The sequence below is a fragment of the Hypomesus nipponensis genome, chromosome 4 (assembly GCF_054491055.1).
Source record: "Hypomesus nipponensis isolate SF chromosome 4, ASM5449105v1, whole genome shotgun sequence".
Classification (NCBI taxonomy): domain Eukaryota; kingdom Metazoa; phylum Chordata; class Actinopteri; order Osmeriformes; family Osmeridae; genus Hypomesus; species Hypomesus nipponensis.
The window spans coordinates 5706730-5732500 of NC_140364.1; the positions used below are offsets into that span (position 1 = coordinate 5706730).

The following is a 25771-nucleotide window of genomic DNA, read 5'->3' on the forward strand; positions in this document are numbered from 1 at the left end:
GTATTGCATCGTTATTTGAACGTGTATGGACTTGAACGTGCTCATTAATTGGGCTTGCCTATCCAGTTTTCAGTAATGGTAAACACTGTGGCGTGGAAAATAGCATTGTCAAATTAGACTTAAATATTTAGTCAAAAAATTCGCTAACTGAAGGGTGAAGGATGAGAGTGGGCGGTGGATGGAGGTGTGTTCACTGCTTAAAATCCTACACACATGCGCATGCTGCTTCGGTTTGAAGAGACTACGCCATATTGAATTCCCGTAGGAATCTGCTAGCAGTTTTCCGCTAGCGGTGTGAAAAGGGCCACTTTATCAATGGTCCCAATTCGGTTCGGCGTTTAGAATTTATCTTTATTTTTGTAACCCAGTTCATTAGAAAATTTACTTCGGTCCGGGCAATTGCGTAATTTTAACTGGCACATCGATTTGCTTTCGTTTGGAAGGGGCTGCCAAAAGAGAAGTTGAATGGATCCGAGGGTATCTTGGATTCAGCCCGAACAGAAAGGACCTGCGAACGCCTTATGGATGCACGTTTGGGAGACTTCTCAGGGAGTATCGACACAATCCGGTCAACATTACAATCAGAACCATAATCTATGCGTTAATTCTCCGGCTTTGGATGTTTTTAAAAATGTTGCGACCGTAGCATCAAGCAAAAGCATTTGCAGCAGCAGTAACGCTGGTACTAGTTTAAACAGCAGCCATCATAGTACTGCGAACGGCACTATCACTAACGGCACTGCATTTTCTCCTCTTGGAATATCACTCTCGAACGGAAACGTACCGAACTCTGTGAACCTGTCGAAAGCAGACGGCAACAGAGTCACGGCAGATTTAAGAGAGGGGAAAATGCCTCAGAAGACGAGATCAGTCTCATCTTCGTCTTCGATAGAATCTGGAACGGACAGCCCATCTTCGAATTGCTCTTTGGGAAGGACTAGTGGTGGAAATGTAACGGGAAACATGAATAAAAATGCTGGAGGTGTCAATTTGTTCTTTAGCTTTAGTGACAGCATGCATAATAATGTTAACCACCAGTACCATAATCGTCATCTTCAGGAACATCCACAGTACAATTTTCAACAAAATTGTGTGAAGAGTCATCCAATTCAGCCCTCTGCACCCCTAAATTACCACAATCACCATCCAAGCCGAAGGAAAAGTGACAATAAGGCAAGCACCTATGGGATGAATTACCTGCTTTCTAACTGCACTAATGGCAATTTTCTGAGCACGGGGACCCCTTGGAAGACGAGGAAATACAACCCAGGTGTCAATGGGTAAGATTACAGATACGTTGCTTTGAATGATGAATGCTAACTAATCATGATAATTTACGCTAATTATGGCTAAGTACGGGTAACTCACAATTTTTGGTCGAATCGTACAACTCGTGGTCAGGAAGTGTCATCTTGGGTTACCATCTCAATCAGCAGTAATTTGTGTTTTTGTAAAGGACTTCTCCAGCAAGATGAGGGCTTAGAAAAGGACATTTATTATAGATTGTTGCTTTATAATAATGCCGGGCACGCAGTGACTCGCATGCTAAGCTAGGCTAATTGTGCAAGCCGGCCGGCTACCGCAATAGACTAGCTTCTAATGCTAATTAGCATGCCGCTATCTAGACACCAGATTAATGTACACATTTAAAATTGGGAAAACTTGTGGAATGTATGATTAGCAAAATATGATTGGTTCGCTACTGTACCCTGTCCTGAACAATGTAGAGCTAGCTAACATAGTAAATAGTGCCATCCTCAACAAACTATTTAAATTTTGGCTATGCAAATTGCCGGGTCAAGCTAGCTAGGGCTAACGCTATCTAGCAAGCCAAGTTACAAGCAAAAATTAGTTAAATGCCAATGAGTAGCTTTCGTTGCGTTGACCTTCCAGTTAAATCTTTGAATCGTTAGACTTGTGGCCAAAGCTAACTCAGGGACGATCGATCAAAACTAAAACCGTGGTAGTTACACTCAGCAGAGCTAAATGTATTTTAGAGGAAGCTGCAGATGTGTTGCATGAACTTGTGATATTTGTAATGTTTGGTTGCACCCCCCCTCGGAATTCTCAGTGCATGGATTTAGTGCTGGTCAGGAAAGTCAATTTGGTAGCAACTGTTTGTATCACACTGAATAACCAGTAGGTTCGTTCCTTTCCTAGCTAGCAGCTAGCAACTTTGACTCTTCAAAGTCACCGCAGGAGTTGTACCAAGTGACGATACTGTAACCATTTTCGCTTGAATGCATTGTCAGCTCTCTATCCAATTACAAAAATGTATGAAATATTTGAATTAACAGAGCAATACATGTCCTGGCCTCAAGGGGCACCATTGCGCCTAGTGGCATTTCCCTTTTCACAACTAATCCTTACTGTCAGCCGGTAAATCATTTTTTAATGTGCAAAAATTATTCAAATAGTAATAATGATTCGACTGATGAATTTAGCAAGGCAGCTGTCTTTCACAGCGACCTGGCAAACCTATTAGCTACCCTGTAGTTTTTACTCAGACATGCACACTGACAGGCTTCCTGTGTCCAGCGCAGTTTGATCTCTTGCACTGTTCTTGTAGACGACAATAACTTTTATTAGGGGAACAACCACATGAACAGGCACAATACAAAATATACATACAGCCTGATATAGGCTAGAAATGTACTCGAATCAACAGAATCATTTAAAACCATAACGTACACAAAGTGGTTAGGTATTGACATACCTGTTGGAAGTGCAAACATGTCTGGGAACCCATGGGCCAGATAACTAGATGCCCCCTTATTCAGCCCTACACATTTTACAGGTCACAACTGTAAACATTTTTCCGGACACACACAGAGATCTACCAGCGATAAGGGAGACGGTTCAATAGACCTGGCCCTCATTTCTTTTATTGTGAGAGTTTCCGTTAAATATGTGATTGATGATGCATGGTTCTGAAAGTGATTTGTGTGTCGGGGTGTGTTTGTTTTCTCCCTCACCTCTGCTCCTGTGTGACCCCCCCCCCCCCCCAGACTCCATGAGGAGGTGGTGGACTTCTACAACTTCATGTCTCCTCGTCCGGAGGAGGCGGCCATGAGGAAGGAGGTGGTGAACAGGATAGAGGCGGTCATTAAAGAGCTGTGGCCCTCCGCTGACGTAAGAACACACACATACACACGCGCGCACTCAACAAATGTCATGCTGCCAGTATTAATTTTGACACGAATGCACCCACAGTACTTAGGCTACTCAATCATGTGACCAGGTGTTTAGTTGTACATTGAAAGAGCTCTCTCTCTCTCCGTGTACAGGTGCAGATATTTGGCAGCTTTAGCACCGGGCTCTACCTCCCGACAAGGTAAGACGACAGCCGCGTCCGTTTCGAGACGCTCGCTCCACGACATCCGATCGCGACCCATCCAATGACCGCGCCGTCGTGCTTTTGTGTTGCTGCAGCGACATCGACCTGGTGGTGTTTGGGAAGTGGGGACGCCCTCCGTTGCAGGAGCTCGAGCAGGCCCTCCGCAAACACAAAGTGGCCGATCCCCAGTACATCAAGGTGCTGGACAAGGCTACGGTGAGCAGCGTGGTGCGGTGTGTGTCGTGCCACATGGGTCCCCCGAAGGCGCTCGCATCTATATATGTTGTGCGAGAATAGAAATGGGAAGTGTTGTGTGTTTTTTTTAGGAGGTCGAGAGACCGCGGCGTCCGCCATCACTGCAACAGCACAGTTTGAAAAGTGTTCACGCGTCAAGCGCCCCTCTCTTTATAATTGTTGCCTGTGAGCTTCCGTAAAGCCTGCTAGTGCTCACTATTGGGAAAAGAAGTGTGGGAACCCTCGCAACAAGGCCGTTTGACAGGAGGGCCCCAGTGAGGGATGCGTGGGCTGTCCCGACAGGACGGGGCTGGGGTCTTGTGCTCGCAGCACGCTGCCTCTGCGTTGACGCGTTTCTCCCCCGTCCCACAGGTGCCCATCATCAAGCTGACGGATCAGGAGACGGAGGTGAAGGTGGACATCAGCTTCAACGTGGAGACGGGCGTCAAGGCCGCTCGCTTCATCAAAGACTACGTGAAGGTGAGGCCTGGTGTCTCCTCCACCCTCGCTGGTTTCTCCTTAACGCGTCCCGGTCTGGCCTCCTAAGACTGGCTGGTCTCAGTGAGTGAGTGAGTGAGTGAGTGAGTGAGTGAGTGAGTGAGTGAGTGAGTGAAGGACTGGACTTGGTTGGTTCTAGAAGAGCAGTGGGCCCTGCCTGTCCGTAGAGACGTCGGACTGCGTCCATGTTCATTAGTTAGCCCTTTGTCTCCGGGAGCCCACTTTGTTCTGTGAATTTTGAGTCGACCGTGCTACTGACGTGTTTACGTCGAAAGAGTTCCGAGCACCTCGGTGTCAAGCTGTCACTTGGATGTTGGCCTTCCAGCGTTCAAGACAGCCCTCACAAACATCCTGGAGTGCAGTGGATATACGATAAAACAATTTTTTTCTCCAAGTGCATATTTGTCCAAATGACAACTCGGAAATGAGCGTCGCACCTTGGCATTCTTCCAAGGGGAGGCAGGTGCCAGCGGAAGAGGAGTTGAAAAATGCCAAGACAACACAGCAGCTCCGCCGAGCTCCGAAGGTAGTCGCTAGCTTGCGGCGCCGCGCGGCCAAACTCGCACCCACGCTTGTGAAGGTCAACAGTCAGTTGGTGCAGAGTCAGGGGAGGAGAGGAGATTGGTAGGCTGCTCCCCAGCGTGAAGCTCTGGCTTGAGAACCATGAAAGGCAACTTTTTTTTCTTCCCCCCCCAACAATTTTCCATTTCAATTCATGTAGCCGAAGCTTTTATCCTAAGCCACGTACAGATGGTGTAGGCAGGAAAGTTCTAGGATCAGAGGCGCACAAGTTCTAACAGTATTTCGGTAGCCAGAGTCAAGGAACGGTATGTATTTACTGGCCACATCACTAAGTAACCACATCCCAGCTTACCAGGCACGGCGGGAGAAAAAAGAGAAAAAAGAATATTACAGTGCAGGAGTAACATCTCGGTCAGATGGTCTCTCTTTAACATTGACTGCTGTCAGAACTTAGGCTTATATGCCTTGAAAAAATGAAGATGACTGCAAGTGTTCCGCGAACGGAGACTTCCGTAACACGCATGACACTCGGACAAGCACGTCTTAACCAAATACACGACACGCATGCGACTGATTCATTGCAGTGTCGTCACAGATTTGGGCATCCAGTGTGTCGCTGTGCTATTTGCTTTCCAATGCCGAAGAGTGAGGCCCAGTATTTGACCTGAAGAGTGAGGCCCAGTATTTGACCTGAAGAGTGAGGCCCAGTATTTGACCTGAAGAGTGAGGCCCAGTATTTGACCTGAAGAGTGAGGCCCAGTATTTGACCTGAAGAGTGAGGCCCAGTATTTGACCTGAAGAGTGAGGCCCAGTATTTGACCTGAAGAGTGAGGCCCAGTATTTGACCTGAAGAGTGAGGCCCAGTATTTGACCTGAAGAGTGAGGCCCAGTATTTGACCTGAAGAGTGAGGCCCAGCTCTCCCCACGCCTCCACGCTGGTCCCCTCCATCCCCAGTGCCAGAGCTGGGATCGGGGGCGCTCCGCCTGGGGGGTTAAACCGCAGCGTTCAATATGTGCACTGGATTCATTGGTATTCATTCTCTCTCTCTCCTCTCTTCCAGAGATACCCCGTTCTGCCCTACCTCATCTTTGTGCTGAAGCAGTTCCTGCTCCAGAGGGACCTGAACGAGGTGTTCACTGGAGGCATCAGCTCCTACAGCCTCATCCTCATGGTCATCAGCTTCCTGCAGGTACACACACACACGCGCACGCGCGAGTGTAACACACACAGCAGCCATGACACTCTTTGTCAGCTCATTTCCTACACACACCTCAAACCTTCAGCAATAATATCTACAGTATGATATCATTTGCATGATGCAGAGGGAGAAATGGTCAACTGTGGATTCCAGGACAGCGTGTTAGTTTCAGAAGAATGTTTATTGCTTAGTAGGTTTTTCACATCCAAGGGCTTTGCTTTGGTCTGATAATGAACTGTAATGCAATAAACAATGAACACACAGTGCAAGAGAAAAACGGAAGTGCAAAATACAGTGACGTAAGTGACAAATCAACACTCGGAAGATATGGGAAAAAAAGTGTGATCAGAATAAGTGAGATGCCAGACGGTGTCAACAGGGGTCCCGGGCCTTGTTGGTGAGGCCAACTGCAGTGGGGAAAACCCAGCACTCGGTGCCGATGGCCCGCAGCCCTCTTCCTGAGGGGAGGGCTTCCCAGACTTCCTGTCCAGGAAGGGAGGGGGGTCGTCCCCAGTCTCTCCTCCCACCCTCAGCCCCTGGAGGGATGGCGGGCTGCGGACGACGCCCGCCCTTGTTCCTTGGCAGGAGGGGTGGAGGATGATGATCCACGTGAACGTTTAGTCATTTAGCAGACACTCTTATCTCTGACTTACAGTAAGTACAGGGACGTCCCCCCCCGAGGCAAGTAGGGTGAAGTGCCTTGCCCAAGGACACAACGTCATTTGGCACGGCCGGGAATAGAACCAGCAACCTTCTGATTAATAGCCCGACTCCCTTTCGGACAACACACCAGCGTCCCTCCCCAGGATGGAGAGAGAGTCTGTGGGAGGGCAGGAGGAGAGGGGCCCTCCAGGGGGGCCGTCTCGGCCCCGGTCCCCTGCGGAGATGGGGGAGGAGGAGCTGGTGGACGGAGACGCTGAGGGGGGAGGGAGGGGGGGGTACTTGTCAGCACTGCCCCCATTGTCTTTCAAATCGACAGTGGAAGTGAGTGAGGTCGTTGGCCGGGCGCAAGTCATTAGTGGAGTGTTTGGGGGGAGGCGGGGGGGGGGGGGTGTTGTAGTCTGTTTGTAGATGGTCATCCGTCTGCGTTAGCTTCCAGACAGAAACCAAGTGGCTGTCCTGAGAAGTGCTGAAGTGCTGGTGTTTTTCCAGAGTGCCGTCGTGTAGCCTCTCGCGCTGCCCTGTTTAACCCGTTTGAACTCTTATAATACCAAACCTTGTCCCCGCTCCTAAGCGCTTCCTCCTTCATCAGAGACGTGAGCTGTGTTCAGCTCTAAAGCGAGGTCTGTCGTCGTTCCAACGACCCCTGTGGCGTGATGATGCGCAGTCCTCCTCACACCAGCTGAAGGCTGACGTCCCAGCCTCCGTCCTCGGCCCCCAGACTAGGGGTTGACAGTTCAAAGGTTCTCCATAGCTTCACTGGTCCACTGCACAGAACTCCCCGCAGCAGGTTTAGACGGGTATAGTTTTGGCCTGTGTGCAGGAGTCGGGAGGATGCTGTTGTGGTCGGAGTGTTCCAGTGTGGCGGGCTGGGGGCCGGGGTGCTGGGGGCCGGGGTGCTGGGGGCGGGGTGGTGGGGGCGGCGTGCTGGGCTCTGGTGATTGCAGCGTGACAGCAGTCTCAAGTGTTCCCCCGTCTGGTCGGGTATTTCATTGGGGTGTTCTGACACTCTCCCTCTCTCCCCCTACACTCCATCTCTCTCTCACTCAGCTCCATCCTCGCATCGACGCCCGGAACCCCAACATAAACCTGGGCATCCTGCTGATCGAGTTCTTGGAGCTGTACGGCCGCCAGTTCAACTACCTAAAGACGGGGATCCGCATCCGGAGCGGAGGGGCCTACCTGGCCAAGGAGGAGCTGATGAAGGCCATGACCAACGGGAACCGGCCCTCCATGCTGTGCATAGAGGACCCCCTGCTCCCAGGTGTGTGTGTGAGAGAGAGAGAGAGAGTGTGAGAGTGTGTGTGTGTGCTGGTAAATATGTCAAGGGCCATGGTTTTAACTGGGTTCCGTGTGTGTGTGATGTAGGTAACGACGTGGGCCGGAGTTCCTACGGCGCCATGCAGGTGAAGCAGGTGTTTGACTACGCCTACATCACCCTGAGCCACGCCGTGTCCCCCCTGGCGCGCTCCTACCCCAACAAGGACATCGAGAGGTAGGGCCCCGCCACCCGCCAGCAAACGGGACGTGGTCGCCCTGTTTTTCAAACTGGCTTCCTTCTAACGCGGTGCCACACTTTAACGCTTCCCCCCACGGTGTCTCTCGCTCTTCTCTGTACAAACAGCACTTTGGGGAGGATAATCAAGGTGACACAGGAAGTGATTGACTACAGGGAGTGGATCATCAAGAAGTGGGGGGGCAGGCACCAAGCACGGATGGAGAGTAGGGGTAATGCCCCACACACACACACACACACACACACTCACACACACTGCCTTTACAATCTCAACATCGCTCCACTTCTGGAGGTGCTGGGTGGCTCGTCACCTTTGCAGGCCGGGCGCGACATTGCATCGTCGATGATCACATTTGAAGCCAGCTATTTCTGAGCTTTTGCACACCAGGTCCGTCACGGTGGTCCAGTGTGCAAGTCAAAACAATTTGGAGGTATTTTAGATATAAGCACATTTGAAACTGTAAGACAACTGTCATTCTATTCTTTTTAGGTCATGTAGTAGGCAATGATCCCCCAAAATAAGTTTCCCAATATTTAGTTCATGTGTCTGACTCGGCCTGCAAAGTCCTTCTCTGGCGTCTTGTCTCTCCTGCCTGTCCGCTGACCTGACCTGTCCTGTCCTGTCCCCCCCCCCCCCTGCAGGGGCCCTGCCCAAGGAGAGCGTGTGTGAGCGGGAGCCCGGGGGCGTGCTGGGCGTGGAGGAGCAGCAGAGGGACTCTGTGTCCCCCCCCAGCGTGGACTCCCCCATGTCCCTGTCCAGCCCCCAGCAGCACTCCTCAGCCTCCTCCGTCTCCTCCCTGTCCGGCTCCGACAACGTGAGGAGGCTCTCACACACACACACACACATATCTATGTATACATACACTGATACATGCACAAACATATACAGTACCAGTCCAAAGTTTGGACACATTTTCCCATTCCATGTGTCCAAACTTTGGACTGGTACTGTGTGTGTATATATATATATATGCACATTCACACACATGCATGGACACACACAATGCATGCACGCATATAGACTCTGGTGCACATACACGCATGCCCATGAACCCACACACCTCTCAACACCACGGACATGCGGAGCCACAGGAGCTCTCTAACCCCTCCCTCTCTCTAACCCCTCCCTCTCTCTAACCCATCCCTCTCTCTAACCCCTCCCCCTCTCTAACCCCTCCCCCTCTCTAACCCCTCCCCCTCTCTAACCCCTCCCCCTCTCTAACCCCTCCCCCTCTCTAACCCCTCCCCCCCTCTAACCCTTCCCCCCCCTCTAACCCTTCCCCCCCCCCCTCTAACCCTTCCCCCCTCTCTAACCCTTCCCCCCCTCTCTAACCCCTCCCCCTCTCTAACCCCTCCCCCTCTCTAACCCCTCCCCCTCTCTAACCCCTCCCCCTCTCTAACCCCTCCCCCTCTCTAAGCCCTCCCCCTCTCTGACCCCACCCCCTCTCTGACCCCACCCCCTCTCTGACCCCACCCCCTCTCTGACCCCACCCCCTCTCTAACCCCTCCCCCTCTCTAACCCCTCCCCCTCTCTGCCCTCCCCAGGACTCTGATTCGACGCCGTGTCCGGTCCCTCCCCCGGCCCTGTCTCTGTTCCAGTGCCAGGCGCTGGGCATGGCCCTGCCCCCAGGCCTCACCATGGCCACAGCCAAGCCTGGCATGGGCACCCACCACCTCATCATACACCCTGGTTCACAGGTGAGCTTCCAGACTGGCTCTCTCTATTTGCAGGATATGGAACCATTCGGTTTTTTAGCAAGAGTTTTAATCATCATCAGCCATTTTGTTTGTAATGCACCTTTCTTGCTCTCAACGTGTTATAGTACAGTAAAATTGCATTTGTGAAGCATAATATGCATAACAAGAGCAGACAATTCAATTAACAATTAAAAACTTGAGAAAAGGGTACATTTTAAGCAAATTCAGGCGCAGGAGCATTTCTGATGGAGTTCCACAGTTTAGGAGTTTGTGATGGCCACAGTTTGTTGTGATGTGCTCTGTACTTGGGGTGGGTCCTGTTGAGTTCTGACGGGTGTCTTGGCGTCCGGACAGGCGCGCGTGTCCCTGCCTGGCGGCCTGGCCATGCACCCCCTGCCTGGCAGACAGGTGTGTATAGACACGGGGCCCCCTCCCTTCTACCTCATGCCTCCCCCCGCCCCCGCCCCCTCCAGCCCCCAGACTCTGCCCAGCCCCCACCCCAGCCACGCACAAAAGGTAGGCGGGCGACAGCTGGACGCCCACGGCGCCACAGGGAGAATCTGTCTCTCTCTCTCTCTCTTATCTCTGTCTGTTTCTCTCTGTCTATGTCTGTCTGACTCTGGGGGCCTGTAGTACGAAGCACGTTCAACATGCCCGGGATATCACCGAGTGAGCTGGCTTCACTAAGGCTAAGCTAAACGGTGTCACGGTGGTGGTTATCAACTCGTTGACCTCAAGCCAGTGTTTCACCATCCAGGAACGTATTCAAGTGAAAGGAACGGTGTTTTGGACCTTACTATTAATTGCATATATGCAAGAGCTACCAGAGCTGCGTATATAACACACGATGAGCAAACTATAAAATTCAATAAATATGAAGGATGTTTTTATATAATTTAGGCTAAAAGCAGAACAAAGGAAGGAAAGCTATTGAATAATTGCCAAAGTTGATAGGCTTACCCATATATCTGCCCCATCATTAAGGCACAATTAGGCCTAGATCTAATTACAATTGTATATTCCGTTTAATTAATGTTACTTAGGTGTATTCTTACGGCATGTAAGCCCATTTTAGCCATATTATTTCAGCTGCACAACGGTGTTGAAACTGTCTTTTGAGCAAGTAAAGAACAAATGCAAAACATAATTCCAACCAGTAAATAGGCTTACTTATAAGCTAATTTGATAAGGTCAACAGGTAAGGAATAAGGCTTCAGTGCTGTAATTGGTTTGTTTTATGATAATCTCGCCTGGTAAGAAGTGAACCGCTGTCGTGACACTGAAAACCCAGGGTTTATCTTGAAGTTACCTCAGTAACTTCAAATACTGCTTCGTAGTACAAGTCCCTGGTGTACACACACACCTCACATTTTCTCTTCTCTACTTTTCTTTCTATCCTTCCGTTAAAACGTTATTTCACCTAAAGACAAAAAAAACGTTCATTTGCATTGAACCGTTTTTGGATGTTGTTTTCTTCAGTGGTAAACAGACCAACCCGTTTTCTGTCTTTCCCCTCCCCCCCCTCCCCCCTTCCGGCTCTCTCCAGAACGGCCCCAAGTTCCCCATGAAGAGCTTCCACAACCCAGCGGTGATCAGCAGCCCTGTCCTGGTGAACCGCGGCCACGCGTACGCTCACACGCAGTACAACCGCAACTCGTGGCGTCGCAGGAAACGAGACAGCCTTCCTGTCAGCCTCAGCAGATAGACAGACGGCACTCCTCCTCCTCTTCCTCCTCCTCTCCACCCTCGTGGACTGAGAGGTTCCATTGACGTAACCACGCCCCCTGCTGTTCCTCCTGAACAAGAACGCCCCCGACCAGGGGAGTAAAACCAGACCAGCAGAGAACTCACCACTACGGCCTCGAACCCATCTCTCTCTCTCTCATCCTGCTTTCTTCTCGCTCTCTGCCTCGCCATCTCTGCATGTTTTTACAAAGCAACAGGCCTGAACGGCAGTGACTTGTGAACGCAGCCTTTACTTTTTGTGTTTTTTGCGTTCTGTGTTTTCATTCACCATTTTGGGAGGGGAGGGGGCATAGTGGTGATGTAATTGCCAGGTTGGAGTGGCAAAGTTCAGTGTCTTGTGGGAATACTATATTTCCGCTGTATTATGGGGTAACGTTGTCAGGGTGATGGCAGCTTGTCTTTGACCCCTGCAGCTAAGCTGCCTGCTTTTCTACTTAGTTTATCTCCCCCAGTGAACAAACAGTTTCTTATTTGTGCAATAATGTTTTTTTTTTTTTTTTCTTTCCTAAAGTTCATGTTTATTTAATTGTATGTATGTGTAAAGGATTTTGTTTTTAATATGGTCATTTTATTTTTGTAGAGTTTTTAATTTCTTCAGAGTTTACAGAACCTTTACCCAGGCAGCATGTCTGTCTGTCTGTCTGTCTGTGTGTGTGTGTGTGCGTGTGTGTGTCTGAGATAAGAGCAGAAAGTTGTCTCTACCCCATAAAACCATCTCCCTTAATTCATTTTCTAGCGTCAGCACAGTTGAAGTAGCCCTGGCAGAGTGAAGAGAAAGCCGTTCTGTCACCAGTCCAGGTCTTGTGGCCTTGGAGCCATCGAGACACGATGCAGCCTGGACGACAGCAGGCATCCCATGCCAGTCTCACCAGAGGGCGCTATTTCCACAGTCGACTATTGAGACTATTGTCAGAACCCTACACCCATTTGTGGTTTTAATCGCGCGTGTCGACGCACAAGTGCGTGTGCCCGTGTCCTCTCTGCGTTCTTGAGCGTTTGCGTGGGCTGAACGCTCTTGCATGCTGCTGTTGTGGAGCGTGTGAGAACAGACGGGTCTTATTTTTGTTTTTCTTTTGTCACTTAAAACAAAAAAAAACTCTATTTTAAGGTGTGGTCTATGGAGGTTTTGAGCGTTGAATGAAGGGACAGCCAAACAGACAGGAACTCAGACAGATCCCAGACTACAGGGGAGGGAAGAAGAGGCCGTCTCTACTCCCCCTACTAGTGTGTGGAGGGGGAGGGGTTCTCTTCTAGGAATCAGTTTGAGGTTTCCTTCTCAGAACTGTGAATCAGTGCAGACCAACACTAGGTGCTCTCAAGGAGTCCTCTGCCCATCTGGGGGGGGGGGAGGAGGAGGCTTCCGGAACACAACCCTGGAGTTAAGGGAAAGTAGGACTTTTTGATTCCGTTCCGGAATGTCGTCTCTCTTTGATTGCCAGGTACTTCCGCTAATTGTTACGGTCTTTTTGGGGGCTTAATGCCTGTCGTGTGTGTTTACGTCAAGTAAGGGATGGGACGCCAGCACGCGGCCACAGGGCCTGGTCCCAGAGCCATCCATACATCCCTGTTCTTACTATGCAAATGGGTTCTCCTTTAGTGTCGCCTCCCAACTCCCACGTCATGTCCAATGACAACCACTCGATGGACCTGACCTAAGGTCATTGGCTCATTGGTCCTTGGTGAATCCACAAGCCTCCCTGTCTATAGTATGCAAGCCCTCGATGTGTGTTTATTTGAATTGGTTTTCCTCCAAAAGTCAAGTTGTGTGTGTGTGTGTGTCATCGGCCCCTGGTTTGTAGTGATGTGTCTGTGGTGGGGCCTTCAGTCCTGTTTGGGAGAGAGGGGGGGGGGGGTTTGGAGTGTTGGGACAGCTGGCACCAGGGTTTGAACCCCTGACGGCTAGAAGACGACGCACGCAGAGAGCGACTGGCACTCTGTTCTGCACTTAGGAGGTGGTGACAGTCTCTTTCCCCTTCTGAACCTTGACCCTTTCACCCCCAGCGCCAACACTTTACAAGTGTTCCCACGGCAACTTTGACCCGACAAATAGAAAAGCGGACCTCGGCGGGCATGGGCTTGACTTTTAACAAGTTGCTTTTTAGAGGTCTGAGGTCATCGGATCGACTCTGAAGTCTCAACGTGGTCCATTGGGGGGGGGGGGGGGACTGAACACAATTGGTGTTAATGTCAAGGGGGGGGGTCATCCTTGTTTTATACCCTGAAGCTGTCTGGCAGGCCACGTCTTCTGGGAGAGTGGCTGCAGTCTGTAGAAAGGGAATCCTAGATGATAGCAACAAGAAGAGCTGCAGTTTGTCCCTGATGGAGGTCTGCAGAGGGGCAGAGCTGCCTGCCACTCAACATGGGTTCAGACTGACATGCAGTACCCACAAGTCTGTATGGATTTAACTTTGATGTGTGTGTGTGTGTGTGTGTGTGTCGTTCCAAAGCATCTGTCTGTTCTCCTGTCTCAGATTTTTGCTCTAAACTGACAAACGTCGACAGGTGAAACCGAGCTTGGTAGCATCATACAGCGTTGTTTTCACTTGTCCACGTGTGTGTGTGTGTGTGTGTGGTGTGATGTATGGTGGGGAGGGGGAAATGACTGGGTCACTGAGACATTGACTATTCAACTTGTACACGTAGATGCAATGTAAAACACCCCCGTTGCAACCCAATGAGTGATTTTAAACTGTAGGCTGCCATTTTAAGAAGTGGCAGCCCCTCTATGTCCTGGCCAATTCATCTGAGCAGTAATGTCAAAATGGCCGCTGAGCTAACAGTGGCCAAAGGGACCCACTGCCCGGCTTTTGTTTTGAACATTTTTATGTACCGGTATATTTTTTTCTATTTTATTTTTTAAATAAACATCTTAAAACTGCCAGTTATCGTGTTGTCCTTTTATTCAATTATATATGTACATATATTTAAAAAATGCCCTTTTGTTCCATCCAAGTTAAGTCGTTGAATATTTTGCAGGTATGTATGTTTCTAAGCGTGTGAAACTAGCCATGACTCCTGTCTCCATGTGGAGAGTAACTCTCGTCGTGGCCACCGTGGGGAGCTCCTGCACCGCGTCTCACGGCCACCGCGGCTCCCAGCTCAGGTGGTGTGGTGACACCGCTGGCCAGACGCACCAGCGTGCGGCATGCCAGAAGGTAGCTTGTGACATCTTGCTCTTCCACCAAGTATAGAGGCGCCAACTCCATGTCGCTGCCCCACCAAGGTGTACACAGGATTCTCTTCTGAACAAAAGGCGACAGCCGCATAGCTCCCCTAAGCTTCACTGGAGGTTGGCCGCCAAAGGATTTGTGTTTGTGTGTCTGAATGAGGGATTGTGTACTACCCCAGGGTTAGGGTTAGGGTTAGGGCTCTTGGTAAAGTCATCCAGGAATATTTGCAACCGCCTGCCAGAAACGTGCTTGTCTCCATGTTCTCACCCTGGAGCCATGTTCCCTGTACAGCACTGCAGCTCCCGAGCAAGGGACATACATAGAGGCGTGAGCTGAACATGAAAGAGGAACGGCGCTAAATCTGACGTGGTTTAGTTTGTGAAGGGGCTGTGCGGGAAAGGATGTCCCATCTGGATCAGCGCACCGCGAGATGAGATGAGAGGGAGACGAGAATCAAAGAGTCCTTTCAGACGAGCCAGTAAGCACCTCTCTCAGTAATGAACTCGGAAAGAGAGAGGTCAAGAGATCTATTGATGGACTTTCCTCCTCTCTAATCTCACTACTCCTTTTTAACCTTGATCAGTCTGCAGCAAGCTCTAAATTCAGTGTCTCGTTGAATCATCACCGTAGAGTTGTGGGACAGATGCATTTTTAGATTTTTTTAATGAATTTATTTACTCACTCATTGTCTTGTTGCTTTGTCTTGAACATGATCTGCCATGTTTCCATGAAGAATTTAAACCAACAGAGGCAGTAGTGAGAGAGAGGTGGAGGGGGTCTGTCTGCATGAGTGGGTATTGTACATGTCTGATTTGGCAGATGTTTGCTGTGCCAGGCTGTTGACAGATTTCTCTTTGCCAATATCAATTACCTGCTCTGGCTGGCAAAGCTGCACCACAACAATAACTTTGACCGAGGTTGAAGTTTATTTTCAAAACAAATATGTCCACTGAAACGTGCAGACGTCTTGTCTATTTACCTCCAGCCCCCTTCTTGTTACTTGTAAAATGGATAATGCTGTTCTCTATAGGCACCCTCTAAATACAATAAACATATGTTATCCTCGATCGATAAAAATCGATTCTTGCCTGCGCGTTGGAGGGCCACAGCCCAGATGGAGACGAGGAGGGCCGGTAGGAGCAGGGAAGGCTACGCCGTATCACGTCAAGCCATGAAGAGATTTCCCACATGAGAAAGACAATTAAAAGCCTGATTAGTGCTGGGCCTCGACGCTTCTCAATTACGATGTGCTTCCCTCATCTTTAGGCCCTCGTAAAGGTTACACACATTCAGACCCACGAGCGAGCACACACACACACAAATCCAGAGTTTAGAGTTGATTATTTCTGTCTGAGTAAATATTTGGCTGCACAGCCAAGTCCCTGCTGTATTCAGTGTTTTTTAATTAAAAATGTGGCCATACTCCCCCCCCCTCCCCAACACTCTTTGTCTCTCTCTCTCTTTCTCGTTCACACACACCAACAAACGTTTGTGGTCATGACTGTGGCCGTGCTAGTCCTACCACAACATCTCCAGGGGTTAAGAGGACTGGTCCAGTTGGCTCAGTGTCTCTGCTGGACCAAGTGCAATGTTTCCCACCAGACAGGACTGACATCGCAGCCACAGAACACACCTGCTCCACATCATTACACTCATTGTGTGAGTGCGGATCCATAACTTGTCACTTTGACAAGCTGGTCTTATTAGGCTCCATTGCTGTTTCAGCACTGTGTTCTACAGCCCTGTGTTTTATTACTGACCTCATGTCAGTCCCGCTCTCTGTCCCACTGTGTGTGTGTGTGTGTGCCTGCGCATGTGTGAGGTAGAGAGAGTGTGCGTGTGTGTGCCTGCGCGTGTGTGAGGTAGAGAGAGTGTGTGTGTGTACTTCGCACACCAGCTGTGACCTAAACTGAAATTGCAGCACAGTCTTACCTGTGTGAGCAGTGTGGGAATCCAATTATGCTTTCCACTATCCCCTCCAGAATCTCTCTCTCTCCTGCTCACCTCCTCTCCCCGCTCACTCTCTCTTTTTCGAAATCTCTCGCTCGGCTCTCGTACGGTATTTTGGGAAAAGGGCTCTCTCCACACCTAGTAGCTCCAGACCTCGCCCGCTACCTTCATCCGTCCATTTGAAGCCCACGTCACGTGTGTCGCCCCCCCCCATCCACCCGCACCCACTTCCTCATCTGGGTCCTCCGTCTCTGGGGGGGTTGGGGGCGGGGGGAGTGCTTGTTGAAACCCCCCCTCCCTTCTTTCCTGTAATCTTGTTCCGGGGAACTTTTTTTTCATGCTGTTCTCATTCTGTCACCACAGCATGGCTTGGGGAGCAGGTGTTTTGCATATTCTCCTCTAGAACAGTGATGGCACAAAGAGAATAGCCGGTTAGAACAAAGCCTCACAGACCGTTGCTGTCTGGGTGTGAGGTTTGAAATATTCATGCGTGCTCCGCCCTAATATCATGTCTCCCTTTATGTGGCCCACTTTTCAAACCCTGAGCGCCGTGCTTTTCATCTCAAGGAGCCAAGATGGAATCTGTGTTGGAAATTCCTCTGAATGAGATGGGACTTACTGTGTCCGCCACATCCCCCTCACCCACCTATCTCGTCCCTCTCACCACTCACCCCTCTCACCGTTCAACCCTTCTCACCCTCCGCACCCCTCGCCGCTTTCCCATCTGCCATAAGACACTTTAAATGACCATTGAGAGATTCGTTGCCGAAGTTACCCGCCTGTGACAGTGAGTGTGTACTGGTGTGTTTGAGTGAGAGAGGAAGAGAGCGCGAGAGACAGGTGGAGGGTGAGCCTGTCATGCAGAGGCAACTGCCTGCCAAGCGCTTCAGTGGAACAACAATTAAAAGAGAGAGAGATACAAATAGAGATGCAGAGAGAGAGAGAGAGAGAGAGAGAGAGAGAGAGAGAGAGAGAGAGAGAGAGAGAGGGGAGCCAAATAGGAGAGAGTTGGAGCTTATTGACGGGTAAACGACTGGAACCAGAGAACCCATATCTCCACCACATCTTCATGATCCAGCCAATCAAATCAGTTCCTATCACAAATATTCACTTTGAGCCGCCTGTGTGTATGTGTGTGAGTGGGTCCTTTTCCAGGTTACCATGGTAATGCCAGTTGTGGGGTCAATTAGGCTGACAAAATAACTTATTGTCATAAGGACATTTTGTCTGCGTCACTGACAAAGCCATGCACATGCAGATGCACATGCACATGCAGTCAATTTGTCCTTGTGTTTAGTACTAGGTACATCTCACAGTACTTGGTACACCTCTCAATATATTAAGGCTTCTGTGTGTATATAGATACCTATCTGTACAGTTTGCTAGTGCATGCTATTCACTAGTTCATGCTATTCACTACCATTCATTGTTAACAGTATTCAGCAGTGTTACCTGTATGTATCCCTGTATATTAGTAAATCGTTTTGTGTGTATATACTGTATGTGCCCTGTGATTTAACCCTGTGTTATAGCTACCTCATGTTCTGCCCTATGTTTGGGGGGATTGTGTATTTGTGTCCCCTCTTGTGTTTTTATTTTGCGTACTCAGTTCCATCTATATTGCCCACTGCAACTTGGTAATGTCACCTTGGGGATCAATTATGTACTGACTACTACAACCGCCTTGTGTGAGAATTGGAGCTGTCTTCATCCATAACACATGCTGCCTCTGGGCACATCAAGGAGGGTATAATTAGATGATAGTTTTCTCACTGTTCCTTCCGGCAGCTAGACAGATTGGCGCTGGGAACGTGCACACGCGAACACAGACCCGCACACACACCCGTACATTAACAGCCATACTTTTCACCCATACAATCACATGCACCGAGTCCTCTTCGACGAGTGTTCTGTAAGTGTGTGAATCGACACTTGATTCCCTTTGTTTCGTCGGCTGCAAATAGATGAGCCTTAAGTCTGGAGGGTGCACAGGGGCAGAGAGAGGTTGGGGTGTTTTGGGTGTTAACGTGTTGAAATGAAGTGGTCAGGATGTGTCAAAGTCAATTAGCATGATGGTTTTCACACTTTGGAAATACCCCCAAGCTGGATGCCTAAGGGCAAATAGAGGGAGAGAGGGGGGAAAAGGGAGGAGGAGGGAGACTCGATGCAAATAGTGACAGAATGAACAATCTTGTGTTGCCTTTTTCTTTCAGTCCATGTTTGCTCACAATCTTTATTCTGTATGGCATTGCCATGAAATCTTTCTGTCCTAACCCCCCCCCTCTCTCTCTCTCTCTCTGAAACCTTTCCCTTCCTGTTCTTGTTTATCCTTTCTTTTCCTCCCTGTCACCCTCCCTCTCCAACCCTTTGTCTCTCCTTCCCCAGACATCCTATCCCATTATCTATACTCAGCCCATATCTTTACTATACTGGACGCTCATAACTATCTCTTTCTTTTCCCCTCATTTATTTTCTCCATCTTTCACTTTGCTTCTCTTTGTCTATCTATTTCTCTACACCTCTGTCTGATTCTCTTTTTCCTTTCCTGTCTCTGTGCATCTCTGACACCTTGTCCGCAAGTCTCCTTTACACCCTCCCAGCCCCCAGCCCCCTTATCTGACCCCCTCTCTCTCTCTCTCTCTCTCTCTCTCTCCTCTCTCTCTCTCTCTCTCTCTCTCTCTCTCTCTCTCTCTCTCTCTCTCTCTCTCTCTCTCGCTCTCTCTCTCTCTTTCTCTCTGAAACCACACACACACACTTCTGCACTTTCCCTCCCCTCATCTCATTACCTCTATCACACACTGTCACTTTGACACACACCCTATTTTCTCCCTCCATCTCTTACTCTCTCTTTCTCTCTCCGCGACATCAGTGTAGAAACACCTCCTCTCTCTCTTCCTCTTTCTTCTTCTCCCTTCCACCCCACTCTCCCTCCCTCAATGCGCACACACACACACTCACACATCCTCCCCTCCCTCTCTCTCCTCTCTCTTAGTGGCTCTCTGCGCTCTGGGTTTGTAACATGTTGCCTAGTCTCGGCTGCTGTGCTCTGTCGCAAGTGAAACCTGGCGGCTCGATCTTCGTTTGAACAAACGCACTGAGCAGGGGGAAAAGAGACGAGCTATCTATCTCACTCTCTCACTCACTCTCTCTCTCTCTCTCTCTCTCTCTCTCTCTCTCACTCTCTCTCTCTCTCTCTCACTCTCTCTCTCTCTCTCTCGTTCTCTCTCTCTCCATCTCTCTCTGTCTCTCTCTCTCTCTGCTTCTCTCACACCTTTCCCACCAAGGAAGAAGGATAAAAAAAACAGAAAGCAAAAAAGGACCCGTGTGTCTGCAGTGGAGAGAAGGGGGACCAGGGTTCTTCCTCTCCCCGGCTCACCAAACTTTCCCCGACAAGAGGAGGACCGGAGCGAGGGAGGCGGAGGAGGAGCAGGAGGAGGAGGCGACGGGCTGGGGCTGCGGACTGCCAGGCGCTCCGGGGAACGCGGGTCTCTCTCGGTCGCTCTTCGTTCCCCCGCAGGGTTGGCGGGTGGGGGGGAGGGGGCGTGAGGGGGGAGCTGAATTCGGACAGCAGAGTCTCGGCCCCCGCTGCTGCCGCCGCCACCAGCTCCACATGTGGCAGGAGGCCCTACGGACGAGAAGCCGCTACCTCCTGGAGAAGAGCGATGGGGGCGAGGGGGCAGACGGGGGAGAGACCCTGGGAGGGGAGGTGTGTCTGGGGCCGACGGGCGACCTGTGCATGGAGGGACCCAAGCCCCAGGACTGGCTGTATGAGTCCTACTACCGCATGAGCCAACAGCATCCACTCATAGTGTTCCTGCTTCTGATCGTCATGGGAGCATGCCTCGCACTGCTGGCTGTGTTCTTTGCCTCGGGACTGGTGAGTGTGTGTGTGTGTGTGTGTGTGTCTGTACATTTGCGTGTGTCATTCGTGGGTGTGTTATGTGTGTTGCTGCCTGTGTGTTTTTCTGTTTCCTTGTGGATGAGAGCACAGGTGCCTCTTGTGTCGTGACTGTAGGAGAATGTATGTGAGTGTGAGAAAAAGCATGTGTGTGTGTGTGTGTGTGTGTGCATGAGAGGGAGTGATGCATCTCTTTCCAGTAGAGAGCTCAATCCGTTGACTGGTTGGTAAAATGAGGATCCTCTTCTTAATTGTGTGGGACGGTTAGTACTCTGGTCAAGTGACAACTATTGTTGCTAACAAATGGAAAGCTTTTGTTTGTTTTGAAGTGTTTTCATCTGTGTATTACAGAGAGAGAGAGAGAGAGAGAGAGAGAGAGAGAGAGAGAGAGAGAGAGAGAGGGAGAGGGAGAGGGAGAGACAGAGAGAGAGAGAGAGAGAGAGAGAGAGAGAGAGAGGGAGGGAGAGAGAGAGAGAGAGAGAGAGAGACAGCTATAATGTAAGGTATGTTCAGTGACAACAATAACTTCCTTTTTACCACCTACCCAAATGAACCACCTACAGTTCCAGCCAAAAGATAGAAACATATACCAGTGATATTTGGTTCAACTGGAGTCTGTGTGTAACATATAACCATGTGTGACATGGATATGAGACTTTAGCCATTTTATCTTGAGATTTTGAGAGAGAGAGAGAGAGAGAGAGAGAGAGAGAGAGAGAGAGAGAGAGAGAGACTGAGAGACTGAGAGAGGTAAACATGTGGATGGGAGAGAATATTTCAAGTTCAAAGTTAAAACTGTAGTTCTGTAGTTTCAACATGGCTGGATTCCAAATTGAAATGAGTCACATTTTGAACATGCAAATTCTCACGCGAGTCACGTCGACAGGACCAAACAGAGGAGCAAATAACATCAATGTATCCTAATGTGTCCGAGCCCTTCAGTTTGGTTGCTATGTGGATGTTGGTCAGCAGGAACAGAATGTATGCCATGGTTCTCTGGAGCGTGCATTTCCAATGACCCACGAGGCCAACGTTGTCATGTGTCTGAACCTTTCTTGTGTTCCACAAAGCCCGCAGCACTCCCCTCATCATCAGCAAAAAATCGAATGAGAAAATGAAAATATATTAGATGATATGTTTACAAGGAAGACTACGGCAGTCGTTTTTAAAAGACCTCAATGCATTTATGACATAAACAGTGGTCAGTTTTAGTGTTTTAGATGTGAGGACTTCAAATCTAAGAATACTATTTGTCGACAGATGGCGGAGAAGAATAGCAGGAATAAATGCTGTGGTGTTTTCAGCAGGGCTGGGCTGGTGGAGGATGTTGTTGTAAGTGTGTTGCTGTTATCAGTAGACTAACAGAAGCCTGAGCAAACCATCACTAATGCTTTCCAAAATGTCAGGAAAACTCTCCCTTATCGTATTCTTCTAATCTGGACTTGTTCTGTGCCTGCCCTTTGAGACCCTCTCATGCTGTGTGTGTGTCGGTGTGTATGTGTGTGTGTATGTGTGTGTGCGTCCACGAGCACGTCTACATGTATGCACTGCCAAGGAAGTCTCTCGTTTCCTACCGAGAGCTTATCTTAGGGTTTTCAGAGCAAACAGGCTTGAGGTCTGCTCTCTTCTGTGGTCTGGGGCGCTGTATTGATTTGGAAAAGCTTGCGTGAGTGTGTGTGTGTGTGTGTGTGTCTGTGTGTGTGTGTGTGAACATCATGCAGCTTGTCAAAGCAGTAATTGGAAAAGCATTTCATTGATATCAATTATGTGCAAAACACCGTGAAGATGTATTGGATATCCATGACAGAGACTCAGGGAGCTCCTTTAAGTGGAAACAGCTATAGTATGCATACTATCTTTCACTATGTCAATATCTTCAATAGGACCAAGGCCAATAATTTTCCCAGCATTTTTTTTTAATTATTAGATTTGTTTTGTTTTCAAGCCAACATCAGGTTTCCAGATGGGATATCTATATATAAAAACATATTTAACCTACAAATTGGTTCCACTAAGGGGACAGTTATTGGGATTGTTCCATTGGATCATCCTGGGGTTTGTGTATTATGGTACAAAAGTCCAAATAAGATACTGTCAACTATCGTCTCCCAACCCCTGCCCACATCACCCTCCAAGCAAGCTTCAGCCCACACAAACACACAAACACACACACATACATGAACAAACACCCACACACACTGTGCTACTGACTGACAAAGTCTACAAAGCATTTATCGGCAGGTTCTTGACAGCATTTTCATGGTCACAGCAAGTAAAGCATTTGCGCCTGAGTATGTGTGCTCGTAGTATGTTGGTATGTTACCTTAACAGTGAACAGACCCCATGCTTGTGCAACAAGGGTTCAACAGCATTTCTGGCTTCCTTGAAATGTGTCTTTGCCGTGTCTGTGACATCAGTCAGGAGAGATTCGCAGTCTCTTTGCCCTATGATTCCTTGGCAGGAATGAGGTTGACTCCAAAACAGAATTTGAGGAAAACACACATATTTGCACTTGATGTTACAAGACCAAAAATGTATTTTCGAGGCAGAGAAATGACCAGAGATTGTATATGTCCTTGAAGAATATTCAGCTCCCAAAACCATTGAGTAGGAAATCAATTAACCTGGCTAAAGTCTCATATCCATGTCACACATGGTTATATGTTACACACAGACTCCAGTTGAACCAAATATCACTGGTATATGTTTCTATCTTTTGGCTGAAACTGTAGGTGGTTCATTTAGGTAGGTGGTAAAAAGGAAGTTATTGTTGTCACTGAACATACCTTACATTATAGCTGTCGCTGTCGCTGTCTCTCTCTCTCTTTCTCTCTCTCTCTCTCTCTCTCTCTCTCTCTCTCTCTCTCTCTCTCTCTCTCTCTCTCCCTCTCTCTCTCTCTTTGTCTTCTCCTGGAAATGGGTTTAAATGGGTTTAAATGGGCTTAAAAGGGGTACAATGTGAAATGTGCAAAGGGAACACATTTCGACACAAGATAAAAGTTTGTGTGCTAAAGTGTTGAGTGAGCAGTTCAGCGGTTCAGACTTATTTCATACAGAGATTGTGTGTGCTGGTGTGTGTTGTAACTGGGGGAAATGTAAAAGATGACATTTTGGAGCTAAATCAAAATATTCATGAGTGCTTTTGTTCAAATCTAGAATTCCTGGGATTGTGGATGTGTGTCTGTCTGCATTTGTGTGTGTGTGTGTGTGTCTGTCTGCATTTGTGTGTGTGTGTGTAGCTTGCAGGAGATAGGATTACAAATTTGAAATGCGGGGGGGGGATGAGGGGGGGGGGTGCAGTCAGCCCAAGGGCTTGGAGCTGCATGTTGCCAGCTTGGTCTGGCATCAATAGTGGTCCCCAAGGTCCCCTGGTCAGCTACTGACGCATGCTGTAGCCCTCCTAGCCACGGACGCACGCTGTAGCCCTCCTAGCCACTGACGCACGGTGTAGCCCTCCTATCCACGGACGCATGCTGTAGCCCTCCTAGCCACGGACGCACGCTGTAGCCCTCCTAGCCACTGACGCACGCTGTAGCCCTCCTAGCCACTGACGCACGCTGTAGCCCTCCTAGCCACTGACGCACGCTGTAGCCCTCCTAGCCACTGACGCACGCTGTAGCCCTCCTAGCCACTGACGCACGCTGTAGCCTTCCTAGCCACTCCCTTGGTGTTCCCCCTGAGCTGGAGAGGGAGCTGGAGAAGCTGGACTCTCGGTAAAGCTTTCTGTCCCACTTCCAGTCCACCAGAACACAGGGGAAGGGTTAAGGGTGGGTACCTGTGGAGGGGGGAGGGTTCGACTCAATGGTTAGAGCACTCGATCTAAAGGTTGCAGGTTTATATCCCTCTGTACCGGGAATTGCTTTGGATAAACAGACTATAAAATGAACGCTTTATTCTAATTCCATGGATGAGGTCTACACTTCGCTGTCTTTCTTTGTAATATTCCTGGCAACCCCGCTGTTGACAAGAGCATAACGTTTGCGTTACTTTCTGAAGAATTTGACCCCTGTAGGCTACTGTATTTGAAAATCATCCATCCGTATTCTAATGTCATCCACCTGCATTCGAACATCATCTACTTGTATTTGAATTCCTTCATTAGAAATCTCCCTAAATGCAAAGATTTATCGAATTTTTGAATGTGGACTATATGTAACTGATTGTTTGAATTTTCACTCACTCTGAAAGAGGACACATCTTTTTTTTTACTTCTTCTCTTCGAACAAATTATGGAAATGTGTTCTCTGCTCCATAATGCACACACTCTGAAAGGGTCAGGAGGGAAGGGGAATATTTGATTCAGGCCTATGTGGGTGTGTGCGTGAATATGTGTGTGTCTGGGTGATAATGTGTGTGACTAATGGACTTTTGCATACTAAATGCAGCACATCGTCAAGACCAGGACCTGTCACTTTGACCTGTGTGTGTTGACGAGGCTGAATGCTCACACACACGGGATCATGGCTCAGTCAAGGGTGAAGGGTGTCGAACTTGTGGACCTCCAAAGGAGTTCAAGATAGAGCTGACTCTAACTTTAAACCATGAGGCATTTTAGAATGAAGAACTTTGAGAGAACGTTGTGTCTCATCAACACACACACACGTACATTTAGTCGTTTAGCACACGCTCTTATCCAGAGCAAGTTACAGTAAGTACAGGGACATTCTCCACGACAAGTAGGGTGAAGTGCCTTGCCCAAGGACACAACGACATGTGCACCAGCCGGGAACCAAACTGACAACCTTCAGATTACTAGCCAGATGCTCTACCCGCTCAGCCACCTGACTCCCTTAGGTCAAAGTGACAGTGTGTGTGTGGGGGTGTGAGAAGACCCCACCCACCTGATGAGAGAGAAAGGAGCCTGATGAGAGAGAGAGGAGAGAGAGAGGAGAGAGGGGAACGAGTGTGTGAGAGAGAGGGGGAGAGGAGAGAGGAGAGAGGGGAACGAGTGTGTGAGAGAGGGGGGAGAGGAGAGAGGAGAGAGGAGAGAGGAGAGAGGAGAGAGGAGAGAGGAGAGAGAGAGAACAGAAATAGAGAGAGGGGAAAAGAGTGTGTGTGAGAGAGGGAAGAGATCAAGAAGGAGTGAGAGAGAGCCAAGGGGGACAGAGAGAGAGGGGTAAGAAAACAGACAGTGAGAGGAGAGAGAGAGGAGACGAAGAGGAAGAGAGAGGAAACCTCTCAATGAAAGAGGGAGGTGAGAAAGAGGTGGCCATATTTAGGTGATGACTGAGACTGCAATGTGTGAACCACTGTTAGAAAATGGGAGCCGTAGCAACACTGTAAAATAGGAAAGAGAGTGTGAATGAGAGAGAGACTGTGTATGAGTATGACAGAGACGAGAGA

General features: G+C 49.2%; 2 protein-coding genes across 3 annotated transcripts in view; both read left to right on the forward strand.

The window, feature by feature from the left end:
* The first annotated feature begins 204 nt into the window (after positions 1 to 204).
* On the forward strand, positions 205 to 14291 carry tent4a (terminal nucleotidyltransferase 4A). Of its 2 annotated transcripts, none has more exons than XM_084695944.1 (13): positions 205 to 1280; positions 3009 to 3132; positions 3288 to 3334; positions 3433 to 3553; positions 3944 to 4051; positions 5653 to 5781; positions 7501 to 7714; positions 7819 to 7945; positions 8075 to 8178; positions 8609 to 8781; positions 9512 to 9664; positions 10019 to 10180; positions 11211 to 14291. In XM_084695944.1, the coding sequence occupies exons 1-13, from the start codon at positions 466 to 468 to the stop codon at positions 11367 to 11369; spliced, it is 2436 nt and encodes an 811-aa protein (XP_084552070.1). In that variant the 5' UTR covers positions 205 to 465; the 3' UTR covers positions 11370 to 14291. The 2 variants fall into 2 exon arrangements, with proteins under 2 accessions (XP_084552070.1, XP_084552071.1); XM_084695945.1 differs by having other exon boundaries at positions 207 to 1280; positions 10019 to 10072.
* Positions 14292 to 20140: 5849 nt separating this feature from the next.
* Positions 20141 to 25771, forward strand: part of adcy2b (adenylate cyclase 2b (brain)) — a 32696-nt gene continuing 27065 nt past the window's right edge. Inside the window, exon 1 of the mRNA XM_084695949.1 lies at positions 20141 to 20407. Within this exon, the coding sequence (XP_084552075.1) occupies positions 20141 to 20407 (267 nt within the window). The remainder of the gene's footprint in view (positions 20408 to 25771) is intronic.

Bases quoted from the DNA above. Each gene is read 5' to 3' on its own strand.
- tent4a (XM_084695944.1), top strand. From the start codon at position 466: ATGGATCCGAGGGTATCTTGGATTCAGCCCGAACAGAAAGGACCTGCG. The intron at 3,133-3,287 runs GTAAGAACACAC...CTCCGTGTACAG, and splicing joins AGCTGTGGCCCTCCGCTGAC to GTGCAGATATTTGGCAGCTT. The intron at 9,665-10,018 runs GTGAGCTTCCAG...GCGTCCGGACAG, and splicing joins TCATACACCCTGGTTCACAG to GCGCGCGTGTCCCTGCCTGG.